General features: G+C 49.6%; 4 protein-coding genes; 2 read left to right on the forward strand and 2 right to left on the reverse strand.

The window, feature by feature from the left end:
• Positions 1–403: 403 nt before the first annotated feature.
• On the forward strand, positions 404–1,989 carry FFUJ_04734 (related to zinc/cadmium resistance protein; the record flags this gene model as incomplete). XM_023571944.1 has 8 exons in its annotated part: positions 404–479; positions 524–573; positions 627–671; positions 722–872; positions 926–1,006; positions 1,069–1,196; positions 1,254–1,568; positions 1,621–1,989. The coding sequence occupies 8 exons, from the start codon at positions 404–406 to the stop codon at positions 1,987–1,989; spliced, it is 1,215 nt and encodes a 404-aa protein (XP_023426166.1).
• A 7,496-nt stretch (positions 1,990–9,485) lies between these two features.
• Positions 9,486–13,115, forward strand: FFUJ_04733 (uncharacterized protein; the record flags this gene model as incomplete). The annotated part of the gene is made up of 1 exon (XM_023571945.1): positions 9,486–13,115. One exon carries the CDS (start codon positions 9,486–9,488, stop codon positions 13,113–13,115), a length of 3,630 nt encoding a protein of 1,209 aa, XP_023426167.1.
• Positions 13,116–13,743: 628 nt separating this feature from the next.
• On the reverse strand, positions 13,744–19,305 carry FFUJ_04732 (related to Vacuolar membrane-associated protein iml-1; the record flags this gene model as incomplete). XM_023571946.1 has 2 exons in its annotated part: positions 13,744–18,726; positions 18,775–19,305. 2 exons carry the CDS (start codon positions 19,303–19,305, stop codon positions 13,744–13,746), a joined length of 5,514 nt encoding a protein of 1,837 aa, XP_023426168.1.
• Positions 19,306–20,276: 971 nt separating this feature from the next.
• FFUJ_04731 (probable Ca2+-transport (H+/Ca2+ exchange) protein) lies at positions 20,277–22,306 on the reverse strand (the record flags this gene model as incomplete). XM_023571947.1 has 3 exons in its annotated part: positions 20,277–20,302; positions 20,357–21,186; positions 21,237–22,306. 3 exons carry the CDS (start codon positions 22,304–22,306, stop codon positions 20,277–20,279), a joined length of 1,926 nt encoding a protein of 641 aa, XP_023426169.1.
• Positions 22,307–23,146: the final 840 nt, after the last annotated feature.

Genomic DNA, 23,146 nt, shown 5'->3' on the forward strand with positions numbered 1-23,146 from the left:
CACGGATAGCTACATGAGCCAACACCTTGATAAACCACTTTGTTGATATCCGCCTTCGCTTCGCTGAATTCTATCGGTGTTCTTAATGGGTATGGGTGACGGATGGAATCTATCTCTGACGTGTTTGGCTATTTTCGACAACATCACGCTGCTGTTTGCCCTACAAGCTGATGGGATGCTATGCCAGCTTTCTCAAGGAGCTCATCTATTCAGACCTCTTAACTGTGGAAGATCACTCCTTGGAATTTTCAAAGGAGTATAAAGCCCAGTTGGTTCCATTGATAATGAGAACCCTCTTAAACACTAGATTTGCAAAGCTGCCAACTCAAGAGACCAGAAGCGAGAATCCAAACGAATCTACAAAAGAAATTCTAAACGAAGACCAGAACCTCGAGATATCACAATGAAAATCACAAAGAAGCAGAGGCTAATAGCCACAATATGTATATCTTTCTCGTTCTTTGCTGCTGAGTTGGCTGGTAAGTCATACATCATCGTGGGAATCCTAACTGACAGAATATAGTTGGGTTCTACACTCACTCCATCGCATTGATTGCCGATGCTTTTCACTACGTACGCAAATCCCTTATAGACCAAGATGTAGATGGATATCTTACAATAAACAGCTTAGTGATCTCATCGGAATAGTTGTCGCTCTGGTAGCGTTGATGGTAGGTTGCGGACCTGCATCTCAAGTGTCCTGTTTAACTTACCATGGTAGCTGCAAGAACATACGAAACCAGCTCCACAAGGATACACATATGGATGGCACAGAGCAACTATACTGGGTGCATTCTTCAACGGAGTCTTTCTTTTGGCACTGGGGATCAGTATCCTGTTGCAGGCTGTTGAACGATTCGTTCATTTGACTCGTAAGTTCTCAGTTGACATGCGGGATCACTACGAAAAGACACTAACAAAATAGCCATGCGGCAACCTTTCCTGATCATGATAGTTGGCTGCGTTGGCTTGGCACTAAACATTCTCGTACTATCCTTCCTTCACGGTGAGAAAAGACCCTGTCCTTCTCTGATGTTCGCGACAACACTCGCTGACTTACACCTTTAGAGCATGACCATGAACATGGCCACCAGGGACATAGACGACACAGCCATGATGATAGGCAACAGAACCAGGAGACCACTGGACCATTGACTAACGAGGCAACAAGCGAGAGCATGACAGGGTTGGCACGCGTGAGTACAGCATTCCTACATGTTACAGAGTATTTGTCACTAACGATAGCTCAACAGATCCCTATGAACCACCATAATCATAGACACAAAACCATGTCTGTGAAGAGCCCGGGAAGGGACTTGGGTATGCTTGGCGTTTTCATTCACGTTCTAGGAGATGCTATCAACAACATCGGAGTCATCATTGCGGCAGTTCTAGTCTGGCAGCTCAAAGGAGAAGGTCGATACTATGCGGATCCAGCAGTGGGAGTCTTCATCTCACTCATGATTCTCCTATCAGCCATACCGTTACTCAAGAAAAGCGGCGCTATTCTACTACAAACTGCGCCTAAAGGCGTCAACCCCGAGGACGTCAAAAATGACATTGAGATGGTAACAGCGTATAGCTCATTCTGTTCAGAGCCAAGACTAACACGCATTTCAGATCCCCGGCATCAAATCGGTGCACGAGCTGCACATCTGGCGCCTGGACCAACGCAAATTTGTCGCCTCTGCACACATCGTCGTCGACAGTAGAACTGTCCAGGGCTTTGCAGACAAGGCTAGGATCATCATGGAGTGTCTCCACGCATACGGGGTTCACTCAGCAACCCTACAGCCTGAGGTTCTTGAAGCGAGCCCCGTGATCATGCCTGACAGTGGCCCAGGGTCTCAGGGCCAGGCAACTTCGATCGACGCCAATCACAGCGTATGCAGAAATCAACGGTCGCGAGGAGGCGAGCAAGAATGCCAGGTGATTTGCGGAAGCTCGTATGGTGGGCTGAGGTGCTGTGCACCAGTGCACCCTGAGTGATCGACGGGCTTGATGCTGTTTCTACTGTGTAGTCGTCCGAGCCTGAGGCGAAATGTGACGAGCAGGAGAGGGGTTTGAGGGGTCTGAGAGGGGCCAATTCGTTAAAGAAGCCATAAAAGTTTATTCCTCAGTGGTTTTGTGGTCTCCCCCACGCTAAGAGAAAAGGGATATCCCTGAAATGACTGTAAGAAGCAATTAGCAAACGGACTGTTCCTGTGATGCGGCCTTTTGCCGTCGCTGTGTGTAAGTGGCGTTCAGATTTAACTTAGTGGGCAAGGGCTTTGAGTGATATGTATTGATTGGCGGGCGGAGCCGGGGGAAACGTTGATGAAGCTTCAACATATGCCTCAAATAACGGGGTGGTGAGTTGTGAATTGTGAGGATAGCGGGGTTGAAGTTCATAACTCGATGTTCACAATACAATGGAATGCAGCCAAGCCTCGACTAGCACAACAAGTTTCACTATCAGTCAGGTCATTGCGTGTTGCTAAGCTGTGTTCACGTACTGCAAGCCACAGAGCAAAGGAACCTCGCGGCTGAAGTGATGTGATGCATTTTTCACTGGATCAAAGACCCTTGACAGGACTGACAGTCAGCCTCATGATGGCATATGCACAAGTCACACCACTTGCTTTGGACCCTTGAAATGTGATGGCGTGCTAATCTCAATAAGGAAAGGCTTGTGAGCCACGCATTAAGAGATCTGAGGCCTGCCACCATGATCCATCCGAGCATGTAGCATGCGAAAGCTAGGATGGCGATGATGGTGTTTTAACATGGAGTGTGTTGAGTGAGGGTTTGGCGTTACATTGATGTAGGCAGCCAAATTGAAGAAAATAGGGTTTGAAGGTAAGATTGCCAATGTTCATATGCAGAAGTGACTTGGTTGGGAGACATCTTGTCACAAGTCAGCTGCTCATTTCAGTGAGACGGTCAAGGGACGGCCCGCCCATCAACTAGTCGACCCAGGCCAATGATGATGACAGACACTTCGCAACGTTCAAAGGTGACAGAGTAAGCGAACAGCTGCTATGCCACCCATCTTGTGACTGTGCGATGTGCTAAGAGTAGCATTTGCCGACAAAGCATTAATAATGTTGCTCCCAATGGCCAAGATTCGCTGAAAGCTGTTCCTTGTGATCAGACACGGTCAATCTCTGACCAGCATTATTCTGAGGTGGAAACACAGCTGTCTCTCTTGACGTGAACCGGTCTGCCAGGACATGCCTGACACACATTTGAGCGCAGCTGCAACCGTAATTTGGTGTGGGGAGTTGACATTGACCAAGTTCCGATCGAGCAACCCAGCAAACCCGAGACGATGATCCGGATGCAATCTTGGGTTCCCAAGCACTCGGAGGACACAGCAGGGATTCTGGTTGGTACCCTCTCCAACCCAAGATGTGACCTGTAACAATCCATGGCAAGGAGGAATAAAAGCTCATGCGGCCGCTCCACGCGCGCCCGCCGGAATATGGTGGTTCATTTCATTTCATTGTCAGAGCATCCGCATCAGGGATCTTGAAGCAATCCCAAAGCTTCAAGGTGAATGGGTATCCCGTATTTACTGTAACTCGCCTGTTTACGCGGAGACGAGACAAAATACCAGTAACCGCCAAAGGCTGGTCAACTGCGGAGACTGGGGCTGTGGGTTAGGGCGGTTGCAATGTATGAGGACCCTTTTTTTCTGCTGCAGCTCATAAACTATGGTTACAGAAGCGAGAGTGCTGGGCGGTGAGATGGCTAGGATGGATATTGGAGAGGAAAACAAGTGGAGTGAGGGTGGAGGGAGGTTTCGATAAAGTTACACGTGATGAACGCCATGTTCGACATAGGTAGGTATGGAGTAGACCACAATACATACAAGAGACAGTAAGTTGTGGTTAGAGTTAGGGAGGGATGCATATATTTTGAAACCTGGATAGAACGATATATCATGGCAAGACATCAATAGAGGAGAAGCTACGCAGTTGGAAAGGGAGTTGACGAAGCAACTTCTAGGGAGACAACTAAGATGATAACAACTAAAACATCAGCCATGATAGTTTCTTAACTAAGAATGCAGCTATCCATATTATGGCTAGTAACTGCTGAAGTCGCTGGACTCTCAGACCGGCACTTGTGTTTGTTTTCCTGAATGAGAGTTGGCCAGTCTCTTTGGCTCCATACACACACAACATTACATACTGCACCAAGACATATGCTGCTGCTACCACAGAATACTGTATGTATGTATGTATGAAGCTGAGCAGGGGAGGAAACAAGACTGAGACATGCGAATTGCCCAGATAGGCCACTCGTGTTGTTGACAGCTCATCTTGAGACATCAAGACGGGTTATCAATTCCGTTGTCACTCTCATGTACCTTTGATCATCACATCGTGAGGCTATTCAACAAGTGATCTGCAAGACAACTGCAGGCAGCCGGAAATTCGGATAGAAATTCCTCTTCACCGACAAGAAGGCAATATCGCAAGTCCATTAATGAATACGTACTCTGTACCTTGTCCTGCTGATACATACATAGTGATCTTTGCCAATGTCACGGAAAATAGCAGATATGTGGTTGCAGTGGCCCGCTAACGGGATGAAGATCGACAGCCCAGACCTCGTGTGAGTACAGTATGTACCGCTCCGACATAGCCTCGCACTCGACAGCCCCAGGTTACTGATAGTGAACAAACAGGCCAGACCCGGACATATTCCACAAGAGTCGCAGAGTCGGTACATATCGAGTTGTTGAGAATAATAGCGTGAACGTGACTCATTCGCCACGGGGTGGCCGTTGATCGCGTTCTTTCTTGTTCCTGTAGATCACTAATGGAGGGGAAGACACAAGCGACATGAGCCTCGAGGCAGCCTAAGCAGCTTATCGCGGGGCATTTCGTGGCGGGACATGACGATGGCGATGCAACCCCACGACGCCTAGCATCCAATGAATTAGACAGGCATTCGTTCTACGGATACAAACGTGCAAGTGGCCGTTAGGGTCGGGGCCTCAGACAAACACTAGCAAGATGCTTAGTTGCTTGTTAGTTAGTCAGTTAACAGATTCTCTGGTGAAGGAATACACGATCTTTAAACCGAGCCCTTGAGCCGAGAAGAATCCAAGAGATATCCGTACCTGGGCGTGGAGCATCGTCTGTTTCCATGCCTGCTCGGTAAAGAGGATCATTCGAATCGATCGAACCCGAAGACACGGTTATGGTACCTCGTGGCATGCTCAGCTCATACCCGTTAGCATCGTGCTGCCTGCATCACATTCGCAAGGGGGGCCATTGGCATCAAGAAGGATCAGGGATTAATCGGGATCCTCTTTGATTCAAAAATTCCGATACACATACATACATACTCTGACTGACCAGGGACTGGAACTAAGGAATAGGCGAATTCAGATACGTACAAAAGTTACACAGTAATGTCAGGCTTCTGGTTTGATCACTGGCATTGGATGGATGGCAGTACGTACATACGTCTTGGCAGAATGTCATCCAATGTCATGTCGTAAAGGGGGCTCCCGCGTCTTGATACATATCCTCAAAAGTTCAAGCGGAGCTGTATCCGGCAATGCGAGTCAAGCTCTACGGATCGAGATGCCAATGGACACCGCGCGAGTCGAGCCCGAGTTATCCGTTGAGTAGAGTGATCCTACTAATTACGTACTGACTGAAGGATTCTACGACGGAGCCACCGGAGAATTTTTCTTTTCTCACGGCACTTCGAGTCAAGTGGGTGAGAGAGAGATTGGGGGGGAGGGAAAAGTACAGTAAATTGGAGGTCGTTGAAAGACAAGCTCATCCTTCACACCACAACGAACAAACAAATTCGCATCCATCTCGGAGCCGACTCGTGGTTGTGCTAATTAAGTCAAGGACGTACAGCGCGCACACACACTCTCTCTTTCTTTCTCTTAAGTTGCATGTACAATAGCGTCATGTGTACGGCGCACGTTTTCTTGAACCAATAGAACAGAGGCCAACGGGTAGGCCAATGCTACCAGACGATAGCGGCGGCTTGCAACTGCGCGCGTTGGTGATGGCCTTGTGATGACCAGAACAAGGGGTTGTGATATTAACCTCATACAAAATACCCTTACCTTGCCGACCGACATGTACATATGTACAACTACAAGAAATACCTACCTTACATTACATTACAGTCGGGCTGCGATCGATACGCGCAATTTTTGAAACTCTCACTGGTCGACGCCTTATCGATCATCCATGTCGATGAATTCGCAGCTCGTAAACTGTTCGCTTACCGACTCGCTTCCCTTCAGTACCTGCTGTATCTCGAGTACAAGCCCGTCGAAGTAGAGCACGAGGCATTGGAGGACAGGGCAAGGCAGGGAGTTGACTGGACTGCGGCACCGTTACCCATGGCGCTCCTTAGCCGGCTTCTTGCTGCTTGGCCTCGGCATGTCTAGCTTATACCGTAGACGCTAGTTTGCGCGATGGTTGCTGCGTTGAGGATTGGGCTGAGTTAGTGGTCAGTTAGTTGTGGAAGTTGTTGTAAGAGGAGTGTCAAGTCAAAAGTTAACGTTGCTGCGTATTCGGACTTGTGGACGTCGGAGAGTCAGTCATCAGTGTTGTAAGTGTGTAGTAATTGCAACAGCGGAGAATTTGATAATGTACCCGGAGCTGTAAAAGACGTCGAAACCTGGTCTAGGCGTCTATGAGTCTACAGTACTGTAGAGCACAAGCCATTGACATGTCAGAGCACACCTAGAGTTCCACTATCATGACCGTCACCATGGTATTCAATCATAGCCCTGACCTTGTCAGCCATGTTTTGAACCCCGGAGTTTCCATTATTATCTATCTGTCTGCCTTATTGTTATGTCTTTTGAGACTCGAGGGAGGGAGAAACAGTCAAGACAGTCGAGGTTGAGTCCTTCTTGTCCTGAGTAACGACATTTATCATTTATGGGGGCTAGGTAATAAGGCAACAAAGTACTCAGAACACGTTTGTGCCTTTTCTCTTCAGATGTTGAGCCTCACGTAATGATTTCCAATGACCAAAATAGGAACGAATTCCTTCTCTTTCGTTTACTTGTGAGACGTGAGCTGCCGGTCTTGCTGCGACTCTGATCAAAGTATCAGTACTATACATCTACTGCAACTCTTTGGGCCTTGGCTGCTGGGGAAGACCCTGGTCGGGGCCCGACGACTGTCGATTTAATGGTTGCTTTCACCGCAACTTGAGAGCCAGGGATTTGAGGATTTGCGGACGACGTCTCTTTTGAAGCTTACAAGGCGCTTGCTTGTCTTTGTTTTGAAGCTCGTTTGACTTGCATGTGCTTCGTTACCTACCTTATCTTGCTCTGAAGTCACTCCCCGGTCAAGGACACAGGCTGAAGTCAAGGGGGGTTCATCAGGTCCCATTCGCCTCCATTCTCGATAATCACAAAGGACTCCATCTTCGGGCCTCGACGCTCTTTTCTCCGTATTTACTTCTTTTCTGTTTTACATACAATATTTGCATTACTCCGGCTTGCCCTTCTACGATCAGCCACAGACAAAAGGGCCAGCAGAGCCGCCCACGACAAGAAAAGAAGGGAAAGAAGAAGAAAAAAAGGGCCGGGTAATTGTTTAGCAAGGCCCGCCGTTGTCGTTGACTTGGACCTATCATCTTAAAGGCTTTGTCTGTGGAATGGTATCGCCCACCCCGAAGATCCATTTACTAGGTGTTTAGCCACCCGCAGTGCCGCCGCCGAAACATCAACTCGAGGTTCAACTTGTTACATAAACATCGCCGCTTCGAGTATTCTCGCCGTCTTCGAGTTTCGGTTGAACGAGTTTAGCTCACTGGAGTCGCGGCTCATCGGCTCGGCCCAATCTACTTACTGTACGTTGTCGACTCTACAGCAACAGAATACAGAGATAATTTCAACGTGAACATTTTTGGGCAAATCAGATCTAACCAAAAATCTAACCCAAAGGTTGACCATCTTCGGTTGTTAGACAAGAGTGTCTCTGCTCCGGTTTCCAGTTCCAGCCACTTCGGTGTGTTTGAAGGGTGCTGTCTAGCATCAGGTCTCGTCATTCGGCATCAGAGGCCTCTTTCAGCGCCCGTCTAATCTAAGACTCTGGGGAAACAAGATGCAGTCCATTCCTCGACTCTGATAATCTCGCCGTCCTTTGATCCGTCCATCCATCCCTCCATCTCTGCTGTACAGTACAGGCAAACGAGAGCAAGAGAGATCAAGAGCCCGCCCAGTAACCCAGACCCAGACCCAGGTTGGTAATAATCCACATTTCGTCTGTTGTTGATTCTCCTCCCATCCAAATCCATCCAATTCATAAATTACCCACCCATACACATGCAATCTCCACTGAACTATTCCCCATCCCATCTCCATTCTCCATCCTGGCCCCGAGCTAAGAGGTACGGGGCATCTTGTACCTCGTGGCCCAAGCTGCCACCAGCGCCAACCCTTAACCGCCACTAACGAGCTGCCTGGAATACCTGGCACTGCGGTACCGCCCGGGAGCTCCAAGCCCACTAGACCTCCAGCGCACACACACCCAAAACTGGGCTGCCACCCGCTTCGAGTTGGCCTTGACCCGAGCATCTGGATCAACAACAACTCTGGGCTGGCTCACTGACCTCGAGCATTTACTTCCCTTGATTTTTGACTTCACCTCAAAATTTACTTACCTTTACATTGACGTCTATGATAGCGTTCTCGAATTCAAAATCACTCTTGCTGCCACTGCCCGTAGAACAGCTTGTCCAGCTCGAAACCCCTCCATCCATCTCTTTACGATCTTCCACCTGCAGCTACCGACCCCCCATCTCTCCTGTTGATCACTCGCAAAGACCGCGCATATCGTCTCTGCCTCCACCCACGAACTATCAACCCCTCACACGCAGCAGAAGCACCACCAGGAGCCAACAGAAACGACCAACAACAACCCTTCTGCTCTCCGCATCTCGCGCTTCGCAACGCAACACACCGTACCGTACCGTATCATTCGCACCTCGCGTCACCTCCAAGTCTCCCAGTGACCAAAAAGGATTCAACCACTCATAGTCAATCCAGTATCAGCTGTGCATGCTCTTCTCATACATTCCCATCACAGTTGCTACCCCATCGCCACCCTCCAGCTCCCGCCACAACAGCAATCAACACTGCCGCCACCTTTTCCTTTTGCGACGTTATTAGCAAACAACCTACCTAAGCTTCCAGCTTGGATCTTGCTTTGTTCCAGCATTTCCAACCTCGTTGACCCCTCCATCTTGGTTTGCGCCCGCTCCAGCTATTGGTTTCTCAAGCTCAAGCTCAAGCTCTCAGACTGGAGTGAATCTGAGTTCCACCTCTGCAACTTGATTGCAATTTCATATGCCACGCGCAGTGGTTACTATGCGACTACGCCCAGCTCGAAACACTTCGTTATCCATCTTGATTATGGCTCGCCGTCGTAATTAATATCGACGGCCGCCTTTCTTGTTAACTCAACCTGCTGCCCAAATCCCTGAGTGCGCCTCCCGACATGCTCGGCCGGCTCTTGCACTTGGGCTCTGGCGGCCCTTCAGCCACGCCTACACAGGCCAGTACAAAGACGTCGAGGCCAGTATCCTCCCTCGATTCTGCCCAGGAGGATATGGTGACTCGAAATCTGCTTTTCCCAGACGCCGATGCTTTATATCAGCATCGCAATGATCAAGTGTTCCCCCTATCAACCACACCAACAACCCCTGCCACCTCTACGGCCAATGCCTTTGACTACAGCGGCGATGTCGACTTGGACGTACGTGATGTTAGGGTCATCATAATGCAGGACGCCCTAGGACCTTCTAATGCAACTCTTTTGTTTGACAGCCACCCTGCTCCTCCAGTATCGCCCACGGAGCGTCCGCCTATCCCTCCAGAGTTTCGAAGAACGCCAACTTCACCGCGAAAAAGCAGTCTTGGAGGCCTATCACGACCCCTGGTTATCCAACCGGAAGGACCTCAGCCTTCGCCTCGACAGGGTGCTTTTGATCGACGAGCCTCCCTCCAGGGGCGCAGGGATAGTCACGTCGAGTCAGATGGACAGAAGGCTGCTCGTGAGTATCGCGAGGAACTGGCGACGTTCTCAAGTTGCATCTTCGGTAACTCAGAATTAATGTCGTACAAGGGAACATCGACCAAGGTCCATGTTGTCCCTGGCGAGTCACGTCCTGCTGAACCTTCAAGTAGCATTGTTGGGGATGGCCGGAGCTCCATCGGACGCTCTAGCGCGCGTTCAAGTCGGCTATCACAGTCCTTCTCCTCACAAGCATTCTCCCCTACAAATATGTCCGCAGCCCAAAATCACACCTCTACCTCACGACCTGCCGAGAAGAAGAAGGTGCTAATAACTCGCTTGTTTCCTGTCAATCTTACTATTGATGACCCAGAAACCAACGTATCGCCCTCTAAAGATGATGCAGAAGAGAATGCAGGCTTCCCCTTTCCAACGACGAGCGAGGAGTCTGTGCCGAAGAAGAAGAAGCCTCAGCCGAAGCAACGACGAACACCGATGTATGCCGTGGTCCTAGTCGTCCAACTACCTGCTGCAAATAACACCACAACTCGAATGTCACCTATGAATCAGTCCAAATCCGCGCAGCGCGAATCAAGCTCTTATAACGATCAAGAGTTTTTCCCATCATCTTTCAGCTCAGCTCGTCCTTCAGGATGGACAATGGTTGGGTCCGGAAACGGTGATGGGTCAGACACTTATACACTAGACATGGAGGATAGAATCGACTCACTGATTCGGCATTGGGATATCATTATGAGGACGTTGACTCATCTTCAATCTGTGGTGGCTACTACGCTGGCCACGTTACTAAAGCAGGTCGACCTGGCTTCTCCCGGTCCAGCCCCTGGACCGGTTCCACCTCTAGTAGTAACTAACAAAACTGGCAGAGCACATTCCTTCTCAGACCAGTACCGGGGTGACATGTCTCGGATTAAGCCTTCGAAGGGCACCACCAAGCTGGTTTACCTTTGGCCAAACTGTCTCACTGATGATAAGACTGTTATACGAGAAGTCGATACCGCTCGACAAAGAATTGTCATGGGTTTGAGCGCAGCAAGAGTCGTAACTGGCCAAGGCCGTTGGGGAATCTGGCGTGATGAGGCTCGATGGGCCTCCAAGTGGGTTGCTGGCACCGACAATCAGAACCAGTTTCTCTACAATCTCCTGACAGGGTTTCTGTCAACCCACACAGACTGGCTGCAGGCTCTTTGCCCTCCCTCTTATCGAAGACGGCTGTATCTTCAGCAGAAGAACAGAAATGAGGAGGACCTGTCATTGCCGGCACGAACCATTATCGTGTCTGATGACAAAATGGTTGCTAGGCGCCTCATCTTTCTTCTTTCTGCCTTTCTTCCTGCCAATTCTCATTTTCCCACGACCCGTGCTCATCGGCCTAGCACTTCAACTTCTGTTGGAACTTACTCTAACTCGCCCCCGACCTTCGTAATTCCTGTTCTACGGGAAGAGTCTCTTCGTCGAAAGATCAACAGACGCACAGGCCTTCGCCGAGCCTCGCATTCTAGAACAACGAGCCAAAGCGCGAGGGCCTCAGCTGTCCCCATGCAACTCGCTCATCTGACTATGGATCGCAATCATGAAAGGCGAGTCTCGGATGCAGCTTCAATCCGACCCCCAAATTTCGCTATGTTTGGCAACGACGTTGTTAGCAGGAAGAGTAGTGCTGCGACAACTACAACAATTATGCCCGAGACGACTATACCACATTTCTCGACAGCTCAGAGAGTGGAATCTCAGAGAAGGCCTCGCCCGAGCAGCAGCGGCAGTGTCGCTACTGACGACTTGAAGCGCTCCTTAAAGCGAGGTGAAAGCACAGGCGCGCTGAGCAATGCCAGTAGCGACTCTAGAAGTCAAAGTTCGCGCTGGGGGAGCGTCATCGGCGCCCTGTGGAACAATCGACGCCGCGACTCAGCCTCGTTCAGCACATATGGTGGGTATGATCCAAAATCACCCACCAAGGCTTCGTTTCATAGAGCGGATAAGCTGTCTCAAATGGTGGAAGAAACATCTCTAGCAGATAACACTAGCGTTCCTTCACCATCGGACCGCCGGCCTTCTACTGATGCTCTGAAAGGGACTGGTACACCAAGAGAATGCAAAGGTCACAGTCGAGAGCCATCTATTCGCCCTGACAGGACACCGGACCCTAACGGCGCATTCGAGTCCCCTGTTAAAACATCTATCAATGCCGATGATGGCGTCATTGACGTAGATATCTCCTTTCCTGATTATATGACGTCATTTGAGTCTGCTATCAGCTCGCCTTCAAGTAGTGGCTACTTGTCTACCCCTGGACTCCAAAGCGGACTAGAGTCATTTGAACAGGCCTCACGTTTGTGCATCGATGGCGATCTCCCACTTAACGCTGCTGGCTGGTTGAACCGTTATCATCCTGATTTTGCTCTTCAAGCTATTCCTCCCCAGGAGGATCTGATGGTGCAAATCAAGGCATCTCTCCAGGCTGAGCCCACGCCTCCGCCAGCCCACCCCATCTTGGGCGACCTAAATGAACGCTGGGTTGATATTAGCAGCGTTATGATTGCTGATACCACCACCAACTCGATCACTCGTCTGCGGTACCGTCGGCTAGTCAAACCACGATCGCCAGCTGACCACCGACCTCTCACTGGCCCACCTGGTCTGTCGACCTCTTACGGTGGGCTACTTACTCCCTCGATTCTCCCTTACGAGACTCAACTTGAGGAAGAATGGATCGAGGAGCCTGTCTTGCATCCTGATGAAACCCTGACTGATGCCGTCGAAAGAGTCATCAGCTTGAGCCAAGACACCAGCAAAGATCATTCTTTGGCTTCCTCTCAAACACATAGCGATACCCGCATGAGTACCGAGGTTGAAGAACCTCTATCTTTAACCGCTCCCGTCACGCCAGCACTGCCTCAGGCACCCTTGGAGATCCCTCGTGTCCAATGCAAGACCGTTGTCCTCTCTGCTCTCGAAGACAGTATTCGCGAAGTTATTGACATTCGCGAGAAGCGGCACCTAGAGACCAACCATGCTAGAAATGGCCGATCGCGAAGCCCACTTCACGATGCCATTGGCTTGTGGCTTGACAATCTCGATATCAACGATGGATGAGCTCATCAAGACCATCCTCATTTAATGACTTTATGACTTTGTTTTCAGCGTCCATCCCCCATACAGTTTTGTCTGACGGAGCTACAATTGCCACAGGATTTTTCCTCTCAAGACCTCCAAATGATACCCCATGTAACGCCTCGTGCGTACGTACAAGCCTTGGAAACGGCCATAGCAGGAGAAGCATGTGTAAACATTGTTCCGAGTTCTCTTTACTTTCAACGCATCTCACTTTGGATTAGACCCTGCGCATTGTGGCATGTTTGGGTCAACTATCTTCTTACTAGCGTTTTAATTTGCTCTTCCGATTGCTTCCTGGCGAATTTGACCACACTAGAGGTTGGCGTTTCGTGATACGGCAGGGACAACGATAGCCTTGGAGTTTTGGCGAATATTCATAGCAATATCTACTGCAATATTAGATTATCAACATATTTGTTTAAATCTAACGAAGAATTACTGTGAGTTCGCTCGATTTTGAAATATCAGGTGCCCGTCATAGCTATCCAATGACTTGTCGAGTCGTAGATCAGTCATTCAGGACGGCCAGGATTCAGGTATATGGGCCATCAAAAGCACATCTCTTCACAATTAATGATCATGATGTGTCATATAATATACAAAGCACTCATCGCCCAGTCAGGCTCGATCCACTGTCATACTGAACACTACTCCTTCGTAGAAACGACATTGGACTATTAAGTCGCTTAGTCGGTGCTCCGTCATTTCCTCCCAGAACACCAGGTGGCAGTCCCAAAGTGGGAATACTTGCTTCAGGCACAGCCTCCAGAGGTGTCGAGGCCGCCGCTGTTGCAGGCGTACCCTGAACCTTTTGCCCCTTCTCCATGGCTTCTTTGTAGAACTCCACGAGCGCAGACGTATCCTTGCAAAACGCGTCTATCTCGGCGTTGAGGGCATCAGGATCAGGGGTCGTAGAGGACACTGCTTTGTTATTCTGATCAACTGGTTTCAGGGCTGGTGAGTGGTAAAAGTGTGTTGGTTTGACAACCGGAGATGCAAGAGTTGCTGACTCTGTCATTCCAAAGGTAGAATAAGGGCCATACGATGACATACGACCACCGCGTTCTACCAGGGGCGGGTCAGCTGAACGAACTTCTTTCTCGCGCGGGTTCGCAGATCGACTGCTGTACAAACGATTGGCGAGAATCAAGAAGTCACCCTCGTCTGTAATCTCTGCCAACAGAGAGCCGCTGCGATGGATATACTGGGTGTATTTATAATCCGGCTTGCCCCAAGAATAGGTCACATCGACATTACTCGGGAAGTTAGAGGCTGCCTCCATATCCAAAACGAAGTCGAACTTCTTCAGGATGGCAGTTTGGTAAAAGTGCTTATTTGGGGACGTCGTTGGACCCTGTGAGTTAGGGTCAATGTACGTCTCAGGCCTCTGATCAGGAGGACGCGCTGCCAGCTTGATGCGATATGGCCTTCTGAATGGATTTGTTTCAGTGATTGTGCATGCCTCCTTAATGGGGACTTCAACAAGTCGAAGGCCATATTGACTGGCCTCTCGGGCCCAACTTTCAACTGCGTCTTCTACCAGTTTTGTCGTGACGTTCATCCAGTCAATGCGGATATGGTAACAACCGTCAGGATTGTGGAGGCGGTCATAATGCAAGTCGATCCTCTCTGGCCTGTATGATCGCTTGCGGTGGTCAACATCGTACTTGATGACTTTGCTAAGAACAACTCTGGATCGTTTCACGCTTTGAGAAAGCGATATAGTTGGGGTCGTCGATGTTGACGCAGGAGAACCGCCTTCGTCAACGGAACGAGCCGACATCAGAGCTCGAGGTGAGTCTCGGCTGGAGGCTTCGAGACTCGGCGTTGGGGGCACTGCAGCTCGTCGCGAGTTGAACCATCCTACATGAGGTTTGGCAAACTCACTGGCAATTTGGTAGTAGTAGTTGCCATCGCGGAACTGATGTCTCTTGTCGACGTGAACAAAAAGCCCCTTGTCCTTAGAATTACCCGATTTTCCATCATCGTGTACCATTAGAGCATTACCCAGTGCCTCAGCATCTTCTCTAGTATCGAGGTCCTCAAAGTTGTCGAGCAGCCAAGTCACCATATCAGAGCCGATAAAGGACGCAGAGTAGAGGCGGAGATGCCACCTTCGGTTCTGTAGTCTAACGCCTCCATTCTCAACAGGCTGTTGCATAGCATCAGCTAACGTGGCCAAGTTTAGGTTGGATTTCTTAAAGCGCTCCTTGGCCGAGACAAGCCCTTTTCGATTGCCACCCTCCAACCCTTCCGTGAGAGGAAGCGTTTCGACTTCAGCAGCAATCACCACGGAGGGGTCATCGGTTTTGTATACGATATCTAGGGGGTTGGGGTCCCTTTTGCGTTTCTGCTGCCCGACAGAATGATATCTTCGTTCAGAAGGAGGTATGTAGCGATGCTTCTGCCAGGATTGAGCAAGACGCTTGATACCCTCAATTCGCACCTCTTCAGCATGGTCACCACCCTGCGTTTTTGATACGGGGACATCTTTGCGCAAGACAGGGATAAGAACAAATCTTGCACGCCAGAAGCGCAGACTGTCCATCATTTCGTCGTGATGCCCAGCAATGTATGAATCAATCATGTTCCAATTACGCTCAGGACGAGCGGTAAGGAGGTCGATTTCCCGTGCCTCATATGCATCATCGAGAAGAGTTCGAATGGCAGGTTTGTAGATCGGCGAGAAGCCTTGAGAGGTGAGCGAAGTGTCAGTTGGCTTTCGTACAAAGATGTTCACCTCGACTTCTGTGCCATTAACGCACGAAAGTTGGTGAATGCTGTTGCCCACAGACATGAAAATACTCGTGCCATCTTCAAGAGGTTGGTCTCTCGAGAAAATGTCACCGATCTTGATCGAGTTTTGTCCAAATGCACGGGCAACCCATGGTCCTACGACAACTTGGAAGCCCTGAGTGAATCTCAAGCTTATCAATTCTTGAATAAAGTCTTGCCGAGATTTGGGCTCCTCGACCATGTCGTCATCTGTATCTTGCTCAACAGTGTACGGATGGCGATGATACTCGCTATCAAACTGAGTCCTGGAGGGGAAATACTCGGTTGTCAAGGGTACAGAAGCAGGGCAACAAAGAGCTTTCCATTTCTGGACCTTCATCTGACCGATTTGTGGATAAACATGCTGCCATCGGCTATACAAGACAGTATCATCGATCGCAAGGCTTTCCGGGTTCGATGGATTCAGCAGTGTCAACCACGGGGTAATGGAAGTGGTGGGTGACAGAGTTGTTGGGAGGTCTTGAACAGCACCGCCCAACGCACCCGCACGTAGCTTGTTGGTGTAGAGTTTCTGGGCGTCATCAGCGCGAAGGGCATCCGAAGACCTAAGATCACGATCGTCCTCCCTCTTTTGCTGCCGACTATTCAACGACGAACCTATCGTTGATGAGGCGGTCCTCAGCTGCATCGTAGCAATATCGAGGTTTCCAGAATTATTTCTCTTGAGAATGGGAATGCTAGGAGTCATGGGCACCCCTTCGATGATGGTGTCAGGGGTGTCTGTTCGATATTTATGTACAGACAATGACGATGGGTGGCTTGCAATTGTTTGAGGCGAGCTTGGCCGTAGTTCTGGGCGCATTCGAGGGGTTGAGGGTTGTTTTGCTTCGCTAGACGTAACGCCTGAGGCGTTGACTGTCTCGGCCCTGATCTCTGCAACTACCGCCTTTGGAGCAGCGATGCCAAATCCTCGCTGTCCGAGGCTAATCTGCCTCATTAGCTTGGGTTGCTTTGCAACTGTCTTTGGGGGCTTTGGAGCAGGCGGCTCAGCGCTCTTTTTCAAGCTTGTAGGCGATGGTTTCTCGCCGTCCATGATGTTCATCGACAACTTTCGTGCCGAAGGACCAAGAACCGGTGCCTTTTTTTCTGGGAGAGAAGTTCCGTATAGACCAGAGTCCTCTGCCAGCTGTCTTCTCGTGATCTCATCCAAATCTTTTGCATATCGTGACGAATGATGTCGACTGCGACTACTTGAGATTTTGGCCCTATGGTCATCAAACTCTTGCAGCTGTTTCCACAATGACTTTTCACCAGGGCGTGCAAGTCTATCTGGAACAAATCTTTGAAATCCATGAATGTGATCTAATAAACCCTCCGGGGGGCGCTTGTTAGGAATGTAGACAGTGTCATTGATCCCAGTATTTCGATACTTCTGCGAGGATGGCGGTTCGGTGATGTTGGCCGGGAAATGTGTGTCAACTTGCAAAGGTGTTGTTTCAATTTCGTTGGTTTCAAGGACACTCCTCATCTGCAATGCATACATGCGGCATCTAATGTTGAACTCGTCTTCGTCATCTTGCATGACTTTGTTGGAGACAGATAGGGCAATGCCTTCATAGGACAAGGCCTCGTCGGATGCGCCGGTCCAGAAAGAGACATGAAGCCATTGAGGCAATGCAAAGCACCACTGCTCACTTGTTGCCATAGACATGAGAGGGTCTGAACGACGAGAAAGGCTCATTCCCTTCGAAGGTGAGAAAGATTCGCCGAGAGATTGATAGCTACCGATCACTGGTGTAGGATGATTAGGCGTGCTATCCCGGCTGTGGAACGACCTTGAGAAGCTGGAACGATGAGCATGGCCATGATCATCCGAATACTGCGGATTGCGGTATTTGAATAGGGGAACTGAATGGAGAGGCATCTTAGGCATGCATATTAGATCAATACCAATACCATTTCCAACCAATGCCTCTGTTGTCCTCCGCAGCGTCTCGTAGTCTACCTCAAAAACTCCAGAGCCAGGGCTGATGACTGCGATGGAAATTCCAGTCCTGGTGAGATCCCTGTCGATATGATCATGGGCGAATTGGGACGAAGCGAGGTTGATCGCCTCGAGAACATTGCCATACATGGCATATGTTGATTCAGCCTTGACACGAGTTGAAGGTGTATCCGTAGGAATGGAACCTCGACCATCAATTTCTGCTTGAGCATTGAGTTTATGATGGTGCAGGCTAATATCCCGACGGAAGAAGTTGAACTCCACCTTGAGCTGATGCAGGATCTTTGTCCACTCTCCGCTGCCCATCTCACTGACCACAACTCGATAGAAGTCTTTGTATGGTCGACGCGGCCCAGATGGCTGAATGCCTGTATAATAGTCCCCCAACAGATTGTCAAACTCGGCTGTCAACCCGGTGTCATATTCCACGCGCGCAAAAAGGACGATGCTCACGAGGTGTTTAGCCTTGAGCATGGCCCATCTCTTGAACAGCGCGGGGAGAAAGCCGTTGACAACCTTGTTAAACATGATCTCGCCAGAGCTTTCGGCGTCGAATTCCCACATCTCTCTGGCCATTTGAATGAATAGGACGTATCTGGCGGATTCACTGCGGAAGATGGGCCGAGTATCCCGGGTGAAAAAGGCAGAGTGCGTTCTGCGGCCATCGACATAGATTGCAGTGACTTGCGCCTTGATTGTACCCATAAACAACACCGATTGGCCTTTGTAGACAGTTCTTCCCGTCAACTCACCAACAGTCATTCTCCAAATGTCTGATCTGGACAAGTATTGATCCTTAAACGACAATTCAACGTGCGACGCTTCCGTAGCTGGATTCTTCGCATCCACCTGTATGTTTGTTAGCAGCCTGAACGGTATAGGTAGAGGAATGCTTACCATCGTCAAGAGGACCTGCGAGCCCTTCTTCATCCCAAACGCATCGGCAATGTGCTTCAATACGTAGACCTCAATATCGGGATTCCGCGTTTTCGTCTCTTGAGGCATGTCTTTTGCGACAAAGAAGTATTTAAAACACGCACCGTCCCCATTTTGAGTGCCCGCAGTCCCCTTCGAACCATAACTCTGTTCCTGGTTCTGCTTGCTACCGGCGCCATGGCCGGTGGAGATCTTTCGCAAGTCATCTTTGACTGTCGCTATACACATCAAAGCTCCCGGCTTTATATCCCCACCAACTACGTCGAAATTCAGCAGGACCTCATCTCTAGCGTAGCCCTCGTTAACGGTCACGGTGCATCGGCGTTCTATTCTTGTTCGCTTCTCTTCTTTGATAGTGGAATGAGTCGATACGCTCGCGGGCGACGCAGGGACATCGGTTTGGGAGCGATCCAAACTCGATCTGCTTAGATGTCGCCAATGAGGCGGTCCCTTGCGAGGGACCGGGTTCCTCATGATACCATTTCGTGACATGAGATATGGCTGGCTATCGCTATCGCTATCGCTATCGGTCGCTATGTGGCAGAATTCGACAGGGCGCGATGCGATCCTGTAGTTCGCATGTTGGTCTCAATAGATTGACACGGTCGACGAAGCCGATTGAGAGGCTGCAGATGAATTGTCACTCATCGCAATGGCTATCGTTAGTAGTATTGCGACTAAGAAGCTGAGGTCGGCTGTCGCGGCAGAATCTTGTCACCGCCTTCCAACTTAGGAAGCTTGCTCTCTAAGTTAACCTCATTGTGTAACATGATTGGTTGGTTAGTGATACAGCTATGTACTTACCTACTCTATGAACCGACAAGACCTCAAGCTGAACTCCCACTTCCTTGTCTTTGATAACGGAAGTACCTAATATTCATGACGATATGACAAGTCCTGGAACCACAGTTGATGATTATCACAATCTGAACAATACCGAGGCGTACCAACACCAAGAACCTCTTAATCTTGTATCGAACAAGTCTTTCACGCACGGTTTGTATAGAGACCTTGGGGATGCAAGGTCAATGTTGACCTTAGCTACAGCATACAATGTCACCCCTAATAATTGAGATACGACTCACCACATGGATTTGATGTGGTTCACCTTGTTTTTCTCATTTACCAGAAATCTAAATAGCATTAAAAACTCTTTATAAATCACGCTTTAACTAACGATGTCCTAACTGAAGTGCAAACCAGACCTCCGACGCCTGTCGCTTTTCGCGCTTGTTTCTTTGCCTTTGCACCACCACCCATCCCACAAAAATCGCTATGTACTGTGAGGTTTGAATAGGCCTTATCCAAATACCTACTTGGTGGAGAAATACTGCAGGACGGTATGCAGAATCGTTGGGGGCGGGAACGGGTAGCCACATATAACCCAAGATGGAAATATAAACAAAGAGAGAAACCCCTCCCCCAAAAAAAAGAAATGTACAGGTTTGGAGAAAAAAGAATGACTACTCGTCTGAGTGTGTTGGGTACCCTATTACGTGGTCAGTAAACACAGTAAAGAAGCATGATGGGGCGCCAGACTTACACCATGAGCAAACTGCGATGATGGAATAAAGACAGATGAGAAGCCAACCCTCCAGCCAGTGACTTTTACCGTCTGCGATCAAGTAGTTGACGAGCAAAACAGCCACGAACATAGTTGCAACTTGGAATAAGTCGAAACTCAAGTTCATGGCATCGTTGCCCATTCCCCAGCCGATAATAACCAACAAGGGAATCAAAAAGAGAGCAACCTGCATAGAACTTCCAACGGCCACACCGATGGCCAGATCCATTTTATCCTTGATTGCGACGGTCACAGCTGTGGCGTGCTCGGCTGCGTTACCCACGATAGGCAGCAGGATCAGTCCTACGAATTCTTCCGATACACCTCCAGTCTTGGTGACAGCATCGATGGAATCAACCATGAATTCGGCACAGAGAGCGATCAGGACGGTGGCGATTGTCAACGTGGCGATGGCCACCCAGAAGTGTAACTGAGGCTCTTCCTCCTCATCTTCATCGTCTTCGGCCTTTGGAAGTCTGTGCGGGTTCATAAGCATCTCAGACAAACGCTCATTCTCTTCGCGTCCTGTCATGCCACCGCCAACAAGAGCACCAGGAACCATGATACCTTGTCGGATATCGCCAGCTCCGGCACTTCCACGAGACCAAGGCTTTGCGGCAACCTTCTGGCTTTCCTTGGCGAATGTGCTCTGGTGAGTCTTGAGCTGAAAGAGGAGATAGGCGGCATAAACGATGAGAAGGATCACTGCTGTGCCTCTTGAGAGCCGGGCTACATTAGCGGGCGGTGTATCCTTTGCTTGATCGAAAACAGTTGGCACGATGACTGAGGCGACGGCGAGAGCGAGCATGCTGTGTGAAATCAATTAGGAATCGTCCAACCAGTATGTAGCGGCACTTACCTAGCGGCTGTTTGGGCGACAGTCTCGTTAAAATATTGACTCTCGCGTCGCAAGCCACCGAAGAAGAAACAGAAGCCCAGGACCAGCAGAAGGTTACTTAGAATTGAGCCCACCAGCGACGTCTGAACGATTATGACTTTTCCATCGACAAGAGCCAGGATAGCCACAATGAGTTCAACGGCGTTTCCAAAGGTGGCGTTGATCAAACCACCCAAGACCTCGCCTGTTCGCAGAGCGATCTCCTCTGTAGCGAAACTGAGAATAGCGGCTAAGGGTATAATTGCGATGAAATTAACCACGAAGACGGCGATTCGGTTAACGCTATGTATGTAATTGAGAGCGATACCGACTGGGGCGGCAATGAGAAGGATATTGATATATGAGTTGAGAAAGGTTCTCTGAAGTTGGTTTCGGACGGTAAATGGCTCCTTGGGCTCGACCCTGCGGAATATTTTTGTAGACTCTCGTTTCTTAAGTTTTCGCTTTTCGAGATCGATATTGTTGTCTGCTGCAGCTGGGATATCTTCGCGTTTTCTGTTTCGCAATTGATTTTCGTCGCTGACGAGCGAGCGCTGTGAGACGGGGATATCATCGTTCCCATCAATTGGTGAGCCCCCAATCGTCTTCTCTCGGTCATAGTCGCCTTCTTTGCTTCTCCTCATATCTGTCATTGTTTCTTCTGTTGACCACTCTCTGGCTGGTCCGCTTCGACCAGGTTCGGTGACAGCGTGTGCCAAGGTCTGGCCAGCTGTCTCCTCTTGTGTGGTTTGTTGCTCCAGGCGGCCGGCGTCAGAAAGAGCGCGTGCCTGACGTTTCCACTCGACGTGACGAAAGGGATTCCAAGACTGATCGGTGCTGCTACGACTGAGAGTATGCGCTTGACGCTTGATGTTGAAGTGGTTGACTGTGGTGGTGGTGTGTGTCAGTAACCAATAGAGCAAGTAAAATAGCAGTGCAGGATAGCAGATAGTGGCAGGAGTCCTAGGGCATGTGGTAGAGAAACCAATGATTGACACTATGGGTACGAAGAAAAAGTGAAGAAACTGAAAGGGGACCTTACAGGAAGACATCGCCAAGAACTAGGGTCCAAGTTCTTACGTGGGTCAACTGATGCGAATGTTCCGTATGTACCGTAAGTTGGGCTGCGTTGCGTATCACTCGCGGCGCGGCACGGCACTGCAAAGTATAAAATAGAGAAAAAGAGACAAAAGATGGGGATGCCAAGGTTTCGAGGAAAACAGGGACCAAGTTAGATCGAGGGAGGTGGGCTTGGTCTAGGTTTTGTTTTGTTTTGTTGATTGATTTCAGGTCTTGCTCAATGTTAGGTACCGAGCGAGTGAGGTCACCAGCGTTTGTCTTCCCCTTTATTTCCCTGGAATGGGTTCTATGCTGGCCGGTTATTATGAGCGGCACGACACGTCAAGGGGACCTCACGACTGGCAAAAAAACAAGCTCCTTGAAGAAAGGTCTCGCCGCGACAGGGAACAAGAGGCCTCCTCCTGTTCTGGAGCTCTCCAACTCCTCCAATAAGCTTGATTCTGGTTCCACTGGCATCACTGGCAGCCACAACGCCAGCTAACATGACCGAGTGGCTGTATTCGTGTCCATGGCCAGACGGTGTGAGCCAGCGAGTTACAGTACACGATTCAGGGTTGTGCAGCTGACCACTTCACTGAGCAACAGCCCATTGGCAGGCTGTGTCCGTGGCTCATCAGCTAGTAAACTACTTGCAGTCTAACTTAAATGACCAGACAGACACCAGAGTCTTCTTCTTGCGGGTCGTCATCAACGACGCGAGAACTGGTCGTTAATGCTCGCAGGGATTAGACCTTGCCAAGCCGGCTAAAGATGCCGAGCCGATCTGCTTATGCCTTGGCGATCTGACTACAGCGACAAGCAATCAAAATTAT

This window comes from Fusarium fujikuroi, chromosome FFUJ_chr02, assembly GCF_900079805.1.
Source record: "Fusarium fujikuroi IMI 58289 draft genome, chromosome FFUJ_chr02".
Taxonomy (NCBI): Eukaryota; Fungi; Ascomycota; class Sordariomycetes; order Hypocreales; family Nectriaceae; genus Fusarium; species Fusarium fujikuroi.